This window comes from Ranitomeya variabilis, chromosome 2 (assembly GCF_051348905.1).
Source record: "Ranitomeya variabilis isolate aRanVar5 chromosome 2, aRanVar5.hap1, whole genome shotgun sequence".
NCBI lineage: Eukaryota > Metazoa > Chordata > Amphibia > Anura > Dendrobatidae > Ranitomeya > Ranitomeya variabilis.
In genome coordinates this window covers 914623587-914635670 of record NC_135233.1, presented here as the reverse complement: position 1 = coordinate 914635670, position 12084 = coordinate 914623587, and the positions used below count along the sequence as shown (strand labels likewise).

The 12084-nt window shown below is 43.1% G+C and overlaps 1 protein-coding gene across 1 annotated transcript in view; it reads right to left on the bottom strand.

Annotated features, from left to right (window-relative positions):
• LOC143810019 (transient receptor potential cation channel subfamily V member 6-like) overlaps positions 1-12084 on the bottom strand; it is a 216672-nt gene that overhangs the window by 37727 nt on the left and 166861 nt on the right. Inside the window, exons 10-12 of the mRNA XM_077292933.1 lie at positions 3829-4035; positions 3626-3712; positions 3444-3520 (exon numbers count right to left, since the gene is read on the bottom strand). Of these exons, the coding sequence (XP_077149048.1) occupies positions 3444-3520; positions 3626-3712; positions 3829-4035 (371 nt within the window). The remainder of the gene's footprint in view (positions 1-3443; positions 3521-3625; positions 3713-3828; positions 4036-12084) is intronic.

Below are 12084 nucleotides of genomic sequence, written 5' to 3'. Positions count from 1 at the left end.
TAACAGATATTGAATGTTTTTATACAGATGTATATGACAATTTAGCACTCTCTTTGGAGATGTACAAGATATTGTGTCACATGAAGATGGATGGAATTGTACATGTTTTATTAAATACTGTTTTTAACTACACTTTGCAATATAATCATGAGTGATTAATGATTGTTAAATATACCTATAAAAGTACACCGAAACATCACTCTGCTATGTGCGTTTGAATAAAGTCCACTTTTTTCACTTTAAAGCATATGGAGTGCTGCCTTCATTATTTTATCTCTGTCTGGATTTGGGCAAGTATTGGACTTATTGCCTTGGAGGCCTGGCACCCACTAATAAGCATTGTGCTGTTCCATTTTTTCTAAATATCTATCTCATCTATCTATCTATCTATCTATCTATCTATCTATCTATCTATCTATCTACGGTATCTATCACATATCTATCTATCTATCTAGAAAAAAGAAAGAAAAAGAGCAGCACAAAAATATAGTCATAGGTTCCAAAGATTCCCAGGTATATATCAACCCCAATAATTATATAAAAAAATGGAAGCAGCACACCAAAATAGGATCAAATCACATGCAGTTTAATTGGCTTGAAAAAGGTTCACATCGTCGCCAGACGGGCAATTAAACTGCACGTGATTTGATCCTATTTTGGTGTGCTGCTTCCATTTTTGGATCTATCTATCTACCTTCTATCTATCACATAACAATGTTTCGGTCCTAGGTGTGGACCTTTTCAAGCATACATGAGTGTGAGTGTACAAATAGGATATTTATAGCATACAAGTAATTAAATATGCTTAATGATAATTATATATAAAAGAGTATAACAGCTCATATACAAGTGACAGCCCGTGCAAGGGCAAAGCTGCTCCGAAGCCAATAAAGTAAGAATGGACTCATTACATATAATTTTAGAAGGAGCACATCACGGTTCTCCATATTATCTCCATATTATCATAAAACTAAACTGGTAAAAATGGTGCCGGGATAGTGGATTTTCTATTGCCCATGCGCGGGCTGTCGTCCACTCCGGCATATAGAAATTTTTGTCATGCACAATTGTGTTTTTCCAGTAACTAAAATGGTGTCAGTCGGAGGAGCTGGCTTCCACGCATGTGCGGTGATGCTCATTTCCTGCAACTCGATCTGATCTTTTTTTCTTTGTGGACATGTGCATTGTATTAAAAAGGACACCGGTATTGTCACGCACATGTATGTCTAGAATGCGGTGAGCCATGACATTGATTTATAATATACAGCTGTGTGTAAATTGCTAATTAATATTTGATCTAATACTGTACAGTACTGTTTACATGTATGTCACTGTATTGCACTTTAACACATTTGTGTCCATATGGACTATCTATGCACTTTATGTATGTCACTTGTATATGAGCTGTTATACTTTTATATCTAATTATTATTAAGCACATTCAATTACTTGTATGCTATAAATATCCTGTTTGTACATTCATGGATTTCTTGTAAAAGGTCCACCACCTAGGACCAAAATGTTGCTGTGATGGGCTATTAAATTTAAGCACCTTTAACCCTTGACTGAGTATGGTGTACTGCCTCCATTTTTGAATCCCTGTATAAGGTTTGGTACATGCCTGAGGGGCTTTGCACCCTTATTGCAATTTTTTGTGCTGCTCTTATTTATTCTTCTTTATCTTTCACATATCTATCTATTACATATCTAACAATCTATCTATGTATCTATCTGTCTATCTATCACATATCCATCTATGTACACACGTGGTCAAAATTGTTGGTACCCCTCGTTTAATGACAGAAAAACCCACAATGGTCACAGAAATAACTTGAATCTGACAAAAGTAATAATAAATGAAAGATCTATGAAAATGAACAAAAGAAAGTCAGACATGGCTTTTCAACCATGGTTCCACAGAATTTTAAAAAAATAAATAAAACTTATGAAATAGGCCTGGACAGAAATGATGGTACCCTTAACTTAATATTTTGTTGCACAACCTTTTGAGGCAATCACTGCAATCAAACTATTCCTGTAATTGTCAATGAGACTTCTGCACCTCTCGGCAGGTATTTTGGCCCACTCCTCAAGAGCAAACTGCTCCAGTTGACTCATTTTTGAAGGTTGCCTTTTCCAGACTGCATGTTTCAGCTCTTTCCAAAGATGCTCAATAGGATTTAGGTCAGGGCTCATAGAAGGCCACTTCAGAATAGTCCAATGTTTTCCTCTTTGCCATTCTTGGGTGTTTTGGGTCATTATCCTGTTGCAAGACCCATGACCTGCGACTGAGACCAAGCTTTCTGACACTGGGCAGTACACTTCTCTCTAGAATCCCTTGATAGTCTTGAGTTTTCATTGTACCCTGCACAGATTCTAGACACCCTGTGCCAGATGCAGCAAAGCAGCCCCAGAACATAACAGAGCCTCCTCCATATTTCACAGTAGGGACAGTGTTCTTTTCTTGATATGCTTCATTTTTCCATCTGTGAACATAGAGCTGATGTGCCTTGCCAAAAAGTTTCATTTTTGTCTCATATGTCCATAGCACATTCTCCCAGAAGCTTTGTGGCTTGTCAACATGTAGTTTGGCAAATTCCAATCTGGCTTTTTTTATGATTTTTGTTCAACAATGGTGTCCTTCTTGGTCGCCTCCCATGAAGTCCACTTTGGTTCATACAATGACGGATGGTGCGATCTGACACTGATGCTCCTTGAACTTGAGGTTCACCTTTAATCTGTTTAGAAGTTTTCTGGGCTCTTTTGTTACCATTCGTACTATCCGTCTCTTTGATTTGTCATCAATTTTCCTCATGTGGCCACGACCAGCGAGGTTGGCTACAGTCCCATGGATCTTAAATTTCTTAATAATATGTGCAACTGTAGTCACAGGAACATCAAGCTGCTTGGAGATGGTCTTATAACTTTTACCTTTAACATGTTTGTTTATAATTTTCTTTCTAATCTCCTGAGACAACTTTTTCCTTTGCTTCCTTTGGTCCATGTTGAGTCTGATACATACCATGTCATGAAACAGCACAGTGAGTATCTGTAGCCCTATATTCAGGCCCACTCACTGATTCCAAGATTGTAGATACCTGTGATGCTACTTAGTGGACACACCTTGATTTAACATGTCCCTTTTGTCACATTATTTTCAGAGGCACCATAATTTCTGTCCAGGCCTATCTCATGAGTTTTATTTTTTTTTTAAATTCTGTGGAAGTATGGTTGAAAAGCAATGTCTGACTTTCATTAGTTCATTTTCATAGATCTTTTATTTATTATTACTTTATTTTAATATCTATCTTTCACATATCTATCTATTTATCTATCTATCACATACATCTATCTGTTTATCTATTATCTATCTATCTATCTATCTATCTATCCTCTCTCATTCATACTAAACATTTAATAGAATGTGTATTCTGTTACCGTACATTAATAAGGAGAAAGGGCCGCCAGTTGATGCATTTCCAATATATTTTTTAGGGCCTAATTTAATAAGTAAAGGGATCTGAAAAAAAAGTAAAACGTGAAATGAGGCTTCATAGGACCTTGACACTTTTCTAGTGTCTTCTAGCTATATACAGTATAGCCAATTAAGAAGTCAGAAATATACCTCACTGACAAGAATAAAGATAGCTCCAAACAGTGTAATTATCTCCCCCGCCAGCCTCACAAAGTCTTCTGTACTTTCATAGGCTTCCTTAAAGAACATGAAGTGCATTGTGTTACTTGAGAAGACATGTATTATATGGAGTAAATTGGCTTCTAATGTAATAATTTGTGATAATTAGTCCAAAAAAATCTTTAACAACTTACGCAAATATTCCTTTGTTTCATCACAGTTATATTATCCCCTTCTCCAGGAGCCAAGGGCGTCAATGGTCGATACAGGCTAGCGGTTGTGAATATCACCATGTATGCAAGATAGCTGAACATCCACACGAGAAAAGTCTTATAACCAAATGAATTCCATTTCTGACTTAGAAGTTCTTTCACTGGTGTAACATCCACAAGTTTACGCACCTAGAGTGAATTCAGACATATACAGCATTTATTATTATGTGAAACTAATATACAATTAAAGAGAATCTGTCAAGTCCCCAGACACTTTCTGTGGTTTGGATGACAGTTCGTGACAGTTGGTGGTGACAGTTTCTCTTTAAAAATCGGATTTCATAAAATTTTCTGTAGGGGTAAGATATAGGTGACCCAATACTTTTCAACACATCTTATTAGGCCGGGTTCACACTGCATTAGCAGCAGCCCGTGCAGCACATACGTTAATGGGCTGCTGTTGACGCAAGTGCCGACGTTACATCCCGCTAGCGCAGATAGAGCATCTGCTAGCTCTATCTGCGCTAGCAGTGACGGACCCAGAAACGCTGCAGCCCGCGTCTCAGGGTCCATCACTCAATGACGGAACATCCCTAGCACACGCGCATTGTGGGCGTGCGCTAGCGATGCGTCCGACATTGCAGTCAATGGCGGCCGTAACGGACTACGTTACACCGCGTTTATGCCACGGTGTAAGGCTACGTTCACATTTGCGTCTTGCGACGCAGCGTCATCGACGCAACGCATGATGCATAGGAACGCACCAGAAAACGCACGGTTTTCGACGCATGCGTTTAACGCATGCGTCATAAAACACTGCTTTTTTTGTGCGTTTCAGTGCGTTTTTTAAAAAAACGCAGCGTTTTTCGACGCATGCGTTGTCAAACAATGATGTCATTTTTTACCCAATAGCATGTCAAAAAGCCTCATTATACACTAGATAAGACCACCAATGGATAGAAGAGGGTGGGTATAATGGAATTTTAGTATATATACCCCGGCATACATGAATTCCTCCCATTTTGCGTGTTTTTTACAGCATCAAGATGGAGCGTCCCATGGAGAGCATTTACCTCAATATGGAGCTGGATTTAGCCATGGCTAATGCTTACGCTATCGCCTTTCATGAACAAAGGAAAAGAGATAAACAACGGAGAAGGAGTCATCGGCGTTTTTGGCTACACCCTATAGTGGAAGTCCAAGAGAGCCGTGGAGCCTACCATTGTTTGTTTGGCGACCTAAATGAGAACCTGGAAAAATATTTTGAGTATACCAGGATGTCTCAAGACAGCTTCTGCTATCTTCTGCGTCGGGTGGAAGGAGCCATTACCAGGCAGGAAACGCAGCTCCGGAGATCAATTTCCGCCGAGGAAAGTCTGCTGGTGACTCTACGGTACGTAATGCAGCTATTTGAAGGACTTTAAATGTTGTGCCCTTTTTTTAATTAACCTTTTTTTTTGGTTTTAGTGTGGGAGGGATGTAAATGTAATTTTATTTTATAACAATGTACATACTTTAATTAAATTTATTTATTTTTCTTCTTGGCAGTTTCCTGGCTACCGGAGAGACCTTGAGATCCCTGCATTTCCAGTTTCGGATTGGAGTCTCAACACTTTCGGGTATTATTGCCGACACATGCCGCGCATTGTGGGACAATCTCCGTGAGGAATTTTTACCAATCCCAACAACTGAGTTATGGGAGGCCAACGCCCCAAAATTTGACCAAGGGTGTTCCTTCCCTAACTGTATTGGAGCAGTTGATGGGAAGCACATTAGGATTACAAAGCCTGCAAGAAGTGGTTCGCTGTTTTTTAACTACAAAAAATACTTTTCCACCGTCCTCATGGCCATTGCAGGTGCTGACTGCAGGTTTCTTGCCATGGACATTGGAGCGTTTGGCCGTGCCAATGATTCACGGACATTTAAGGAGTCTGATATGGGCCGAAGATTGTATGAGAACAATTTTAATTTCCCTCAGCCAAGACCTCTTCCCAACACCGAAGGCCCGGCAATGCCATTTGTGGTTGTTGGTGATGAGGCATTTCAAATGTCTGCCAACCTTCTGAAACCGTACTCCAGTCAGGGCTTGGACCACAGAAAAAGGATTTTTAATTATAGACTGTCCAGGGCCAGAAGAACTGTGGAGTGCGCCTTTGGAATCCTTGTCTCCAAATGGCGGATTTTAGGATCCGCTATAAATCTGAAAATTGAGACAGTTGATCAGGTGGTGAAGGCTTGTGTGGTTCTACACAATTATGTTATTGCCAAAGAGAGAGTCAACGTTGAACTAGATGAACCCATACCAATCCCATTGCCCGATTAACAAGATCATCCTCTGAGGACAACTTTGGAAATTGCTCAGATGAGGGATCAATTTGCATCATATTTTGTTTCTGATGTTGGCCGTGTGTCATGGCAAGATCAAATGGTTTAATGTAGATACTGTACTTTATCCTGCTGTAACTGTAAGTAAAATTATTGTGATTAATAAAAATCTAAACACTGACATTTAAAAATAATTAAACACTGTTGAGTCCATGACATTTTAACAGCCAAATGTACTGTTCTTTAAATGTTAAAATGTACCGTGTTTTTCTACTTTGTTGTGTTTTGAAATAAAGTTTTTTATTGTGTCTTTACGTTTTAAAAAAAATTCTCCCCTATCAATGTTGTTGCCAATAAAAAAAAAGTTCAAAAAAATCTAATGTTCTAGAACCAAATGTGTGTACCATAAAATGTAGTAATGTCAGCACCGGTTCCCAAATTGACTCTGACAAAACAAACCAATTGTTCACATAGCCGTGTGTTCCATAGTTTTGAAAGCGAACATGATCGGCTCCCACCTTGTCAAGCAATTAATCTTGCAGACTATTTGCATATGGAACCTGGCATCATGGAGCATGATGGCTGAAGCAGGTTTTCTGCCGCTGTGCTGCGGCTGTGTGACAGGCACTACACATGCATGGCGAGGCCAACTAATAGGCCTTGGATGTGCATGTGTTCTGCCTGTCACACAGCCTCTGAACATGTGGCTGCAGATCATATCCGCCCTCCATGAAGCCGGGGGCCATATGCTACTAGCCTGCAAGTGTTTTGCTTGACAAGGAGGGAGACTATCATGTTCGCTCAACTGTAGCGAGTTAACACTATTGAACTCAGGATGCTGGAAAACGTCCTGAGTCAAATAGTGGCGACGCTTGGCCACGTGAACATTGCTACAACCTCACCTGACCAATAGCCTTAAGGTACCGTTACACTAAACGATTAACCAACGATCACGACCAGCGATACGACCTGGCCGTGATAGTTGGTAAGTCGTTGTGTGGTCGCTGGAGAGCTGTCACACAGACAGTTCTCCTGCGACCAACAATGCCGAAGTCCCGTGTAACCAGGGTAACCATCGGGTTACTAAGCGCATGGCCGCTTAAGCCGATGTTTACCCTGGTTAGGATTGTAAATGTAAAAAAAATAAACAGTATATACTTAGATTCCGGTGTCTGCCACGTCCATCGCCGTCAGCTTCCCGCACTGTGCCAGGCCAAAAGCACAGCACAGCGTTGACATCACCGGTGTGCTCTGCTTTTACTTTATGGCCGTAACTCAGTGTCACTCATTGCAGGAAGATGACGTCGAGGGAAGTGGCAGACACCAGAATGTAAGTATATACTGTTTATTTTTTTTACATTTACAATGGTAACCAGGGTAAACATCGGGTTACTAATCGGCCCTGCGCTTAGTAACCCGATATTTACCCTGGTTACCAGTGAAGACATCGCTGAATCGGTGTCACACACGCCGATCCAGCGATGACAGTGGGTGATCAGCGACCAAAAAAAGGTCCTGATCATTCGCAGCGACCAACGATCTCCCAGCAGGGGCATGATCGTAGGTCGCTGTCACGCATTAAGATTTCGTTAACGATATCGTTGCTACGTCATAAAAATCAACGATATTGTTAACGAAATCATTATGTGTGACGGTACCAGTACAGTAGGATTTGAAAATTGATATATTTTTTAAACCTATTTGTGTTTGTAACAACTCATAGTACAATGAGAGACAGGCCAAAAAAATTAAAACAAACTGCATAAAAATCTGTCATACATTGCAGATATGAGGTGTTGAAAACACAAGATTTGTGTACGGCGCACGGTGTGAGTTGGTGCAAACTTTATTTTAGACCAAGAAACTCCAATATGGTTAACCAAATAACAATTTTATTAGGGGTGATAGGGGTGACACAAAACAAAAAATGGGGAAAGGTTCTAAGGGGTAGGAACTTTCACAATTAAGGGAGATTGATATCCACCAGTTTGGGAGTGGGTGGAGGGGGAGGAGGAGGAGGAGGAGGAGGAGGAACCACCATACTGAAGAATGCTTGATGGTATGCCAACGTCTGACCACCCTGTGGTCGATGGTGGTGAGAATGCCAACACAGGAGGGGAGTGAGGAGGCCCGACCAGTGTCCTTGGCACTCTGGGCTGGCTCTGGCTACTCCTGCTCCGGCTAGACCCCAGCCGAGAGCTCGGTGCAGGTATTGGAGCAGCCAGAGCCACCATAGCGGTTGATGTTGTTGCCCGTTTTCTCCTCTCTCCCTCTGGGTGTTGTTTTGCCTGCCGTCTGTGGGTCCTTGAAGGCCTTGCAGGAGCAGGACTTTGCGGCTCTGTTCTATGGTGGCGGCGGTGGCCCTCGGCACGTGGAGCTCGGTGTGGCTGCTCTGCAGTAGGAGTCGGAGTCATGCTAGCCAGCGATGGTACTACGGGCATTGTAGTCGCTGACTGCATGACCCAAGCCTGCTGCAGAGCAGTCACGTACGCATTGTTGCAGGCCTGCATCACCGAAATCTGGAGTTCCGGCGTAAGATGTTCCACCATGCCCTTCGCAATGGCACTAAAGAAATGTTTTGCCGGCCTCGAGAGCTCGGATTCCATATTTTCAAGGCGCCAGTCGATATTGGACAGATCAGTGTCCATTCTATCGCCCAGCGCCTTGAAACAATTCTGGAATACCGTGCTCAAATGGAAAAATTCAGGCAGTAGCGGCCTGTCCGAGGCCCGCTGATGCTGTCGGGAAAACCCGAAGGAAGGAGCGCCAGTGGCCTCGGCCAGGGGAACATCTGATGGACCGGCTGCCGGTTCTCCAGATGGTGGTGCAAGCCTACTGTCGCTGTGGGATGGCTGTGATGGTCCAGATGGCGATTCACGAAGGACCGCTCCAGAGGGACGAACAGGCTCGAGGGTGCTGCTGTGTGTTCTGTGAAAACATAAGGAAAACATTAGTATACAAAATATAACATTTCACATTCGCCACCTCCTGTGTGTAATAAAAAGTTAACATTGCATCACACACTGTAACATTAAAATTTTACATAATTGTAAAGGGTCAGTTCCGTCTGTCAGTCCTAACGGTATTATTTGCTGATTGTTATGGCCAGCTGCCTGTCATGGCTGACGCGACCAATCAGCGCCGGGCACAGTCCTCCTTACTCCCCGCAGTGAATGCCTGTCGCCCGCATACTCCCCTCTGTCATGGATAAACACTTACCGGCGGTACGTTGCCGCCGTTAAGATGTAACCAAATTTTTATTATTGACACTGCCGATGACGCATCAATATTAAAAATTGAAAAAATTTTGTGTTAAAAAATTACCATGCTATACTCACCCATGTTTGCCGTTTGTAACGGCCGCCATGGTTTACGCTTATCGTCGGAACTGTCATGACGTCACGGACATGTGACCGAGACGTCATCACAGGTCCTGCGATCAGACCAACCCTGGGTACAGAACCTGCCGTGGACTACAAGGTCTCCCGTGTCAATTATTTTAACGTTATTGGAAACTGTGATAAACCTGGATGTGCAATATACTACGCCACAATGAAATATTGCAAGTTGCTGGCCAATATACTATGTGTCTGTGTGCTGTATACTACGTCACTGGCCAATGTAATAAAAATGGATGGGCAATAAACTACATGGCTGGGGAATATACTACGTGAATATGCATGTTGTACAATACCCGCCCGATGTGTGGGAATAGGTAATACTTACTGTCGGCGGCCAAGGACCGGTCTCAGGAACTGCAGAATCCTGTTGTACTTATATGGTATTGACCTTGCCGCTGCAGCACCACTACGAGTCTCTCCCTCCTTCCGCAGGCCCCGATTGAAACGGTCCTTCATGGAGCGCCATCTGGTCTTCAATTTTTTGACTGTGGAAAAGGCAAACAATTAGTTTGAGAGAAACTTTTATTGATAACACAACCGTGTGCGATGATACAAAAGTAGAACACATCACAGACGGTTGTGTATCCTGGAACCAGAAACACATGGGCCACTTGCACATTGAACAAGTCTGTAGGAACCTGTTCACACCACCAGAAAACTTGAAGACACAAAAGAGCACAGTGAGTAGTGTTGAGCGATACTTTCCGATATCGGAAAGTATCGGTATCGGAAAGTATCGGCCGATACCGTCAAAATATCGGATCCAATCCGATACCGATACCCGATCCCAATGCAAGTCAATGGGACGAAAATATCGGAATTAAAATAAACCCTTAATAAACTTGTAGGTTCATTCTACATGAAGGAAAACAACTAAGAATAATGTAGGATGTATTGGGGGACGTGGCGGAGATATTAAAGGGACAGAGGTTTAGCCCAATGTAATAGAATAGCAGGATTTTTTATTTTTTTTTATGAAGTTCGGCGTTAGAAAGAATTTGACTATGTTATTTTTTTTTTTTTTTATGTCAGATATTGATGTTTCACTACTTCCACGCCCTTCACCTTCTTTTTTACTTCTCCCACGCTTTCTTCTTAATTATCCTCATCATCAGCTTCTTTGACATCAACTTCTTCACCTTATTCATCTTCTTCTTCATCTTCTACCTATTATTTTTTGGGTTACATTGTTCATATTCTTTTTATTTTACTATTATCTTCATCATATTCAACTTCTTCATCATATTCTTATTTGTGACAGGCATTCCCGTAGTTGTTATCTATAAAAGTTTGAAGATTACACCTTCCGTTCTGCCTGTCACAAACCAGTTACATTTGTCCGCGTTCAGTTTGGCCTGCAGCATCAGGCTTTATCCAGGGGCACCACGAGGAGGAACGGACTCACCCCCATACACTGCTTAGTCTTCTTCTGCTTATAATTTACATAATATTTTTTTGCTCTGATATTTTGTGTTATGCTTAATGTCCTTCTGCTCTTTGTTCTGCAGCCTCTTGTTCTTCTGCTTCTCGGTCTTCCAGGTCGTCGTCGTCTCCAGGGTCGTCGTCTCCGGGGTCGTCGTCATCGGGGTGGTCTCCGGGGTCGTCGTCATCGGGGTGGTCTTCAGGGTCATCGTCTCCAGGGTCGTCGTCATCACGGTGGTTGTCGTCTCTGGTGTCGTCGTCATCTTAGGGGTGTTCTTCCGGGTCATCGTGTTTAGTCTCTTGAACTTGGAAATGTAGCAGAAGGTACAAGAAGGCTGAGAAAATGCCGAGAACCAGCTGATGGAACTGGAACTCGGATGGCTACCCGAAGGTCCAAGAGCCAATGGAACTACCGAGGACCAGCTGACGTTACTGGAACCCGGTTACTAAGCAGGAGGTACCCGTGCCTGAAAGCACTACCAAGGACCACCTGACGTTGGTGGAACTCGGATACCCAGAGGGAGGCACCTAAGCCAAAGGCTCTGCCCGGAACCAGCTGACGGTACTGGAACCAGGATGGGGAGCAGAAGGTACAAGAGCAAAAGACACTGCCGAGAACCAGCTGACGGTGCTGGAACCCGGATGGGTAGCCGAAGGTCCAAGAGCCAATGGAACTACCGAGGACCAGCTGACGTTACTGGAACCCGGTTACTAAGCAGGAGGTACCCGTGCCTGAAAGCACTACCAAGGACCACCTGACGTTGGTGGAACTCGGATACCCAGAGGGAGGCACCTAAGCCAAAGGCTCTGCCCGGAACCAGCTGACGGTACTGGAACCAGGATGTGGAGCAGAAGGTACAAGAGCAAGTGTCTGCGTGGCTTTTGCAGGACACGTTGCCGGCTGCACAGCAGGGGAACAGCTGGCGGTGCTGGACCCCACTGACACATTGGCGAGGTGTTTGGCTCTGTGCAGCCAGCACTTCCGGACAGCAACGAGCGGTGTTGTAGCCCGGGCTCTGCAGGGGGAGCAGAGTGTAGGCCGAAGCCTACTTGAACCAATTTCAAAGGTAACCTTTAACCCCCCCTCAGG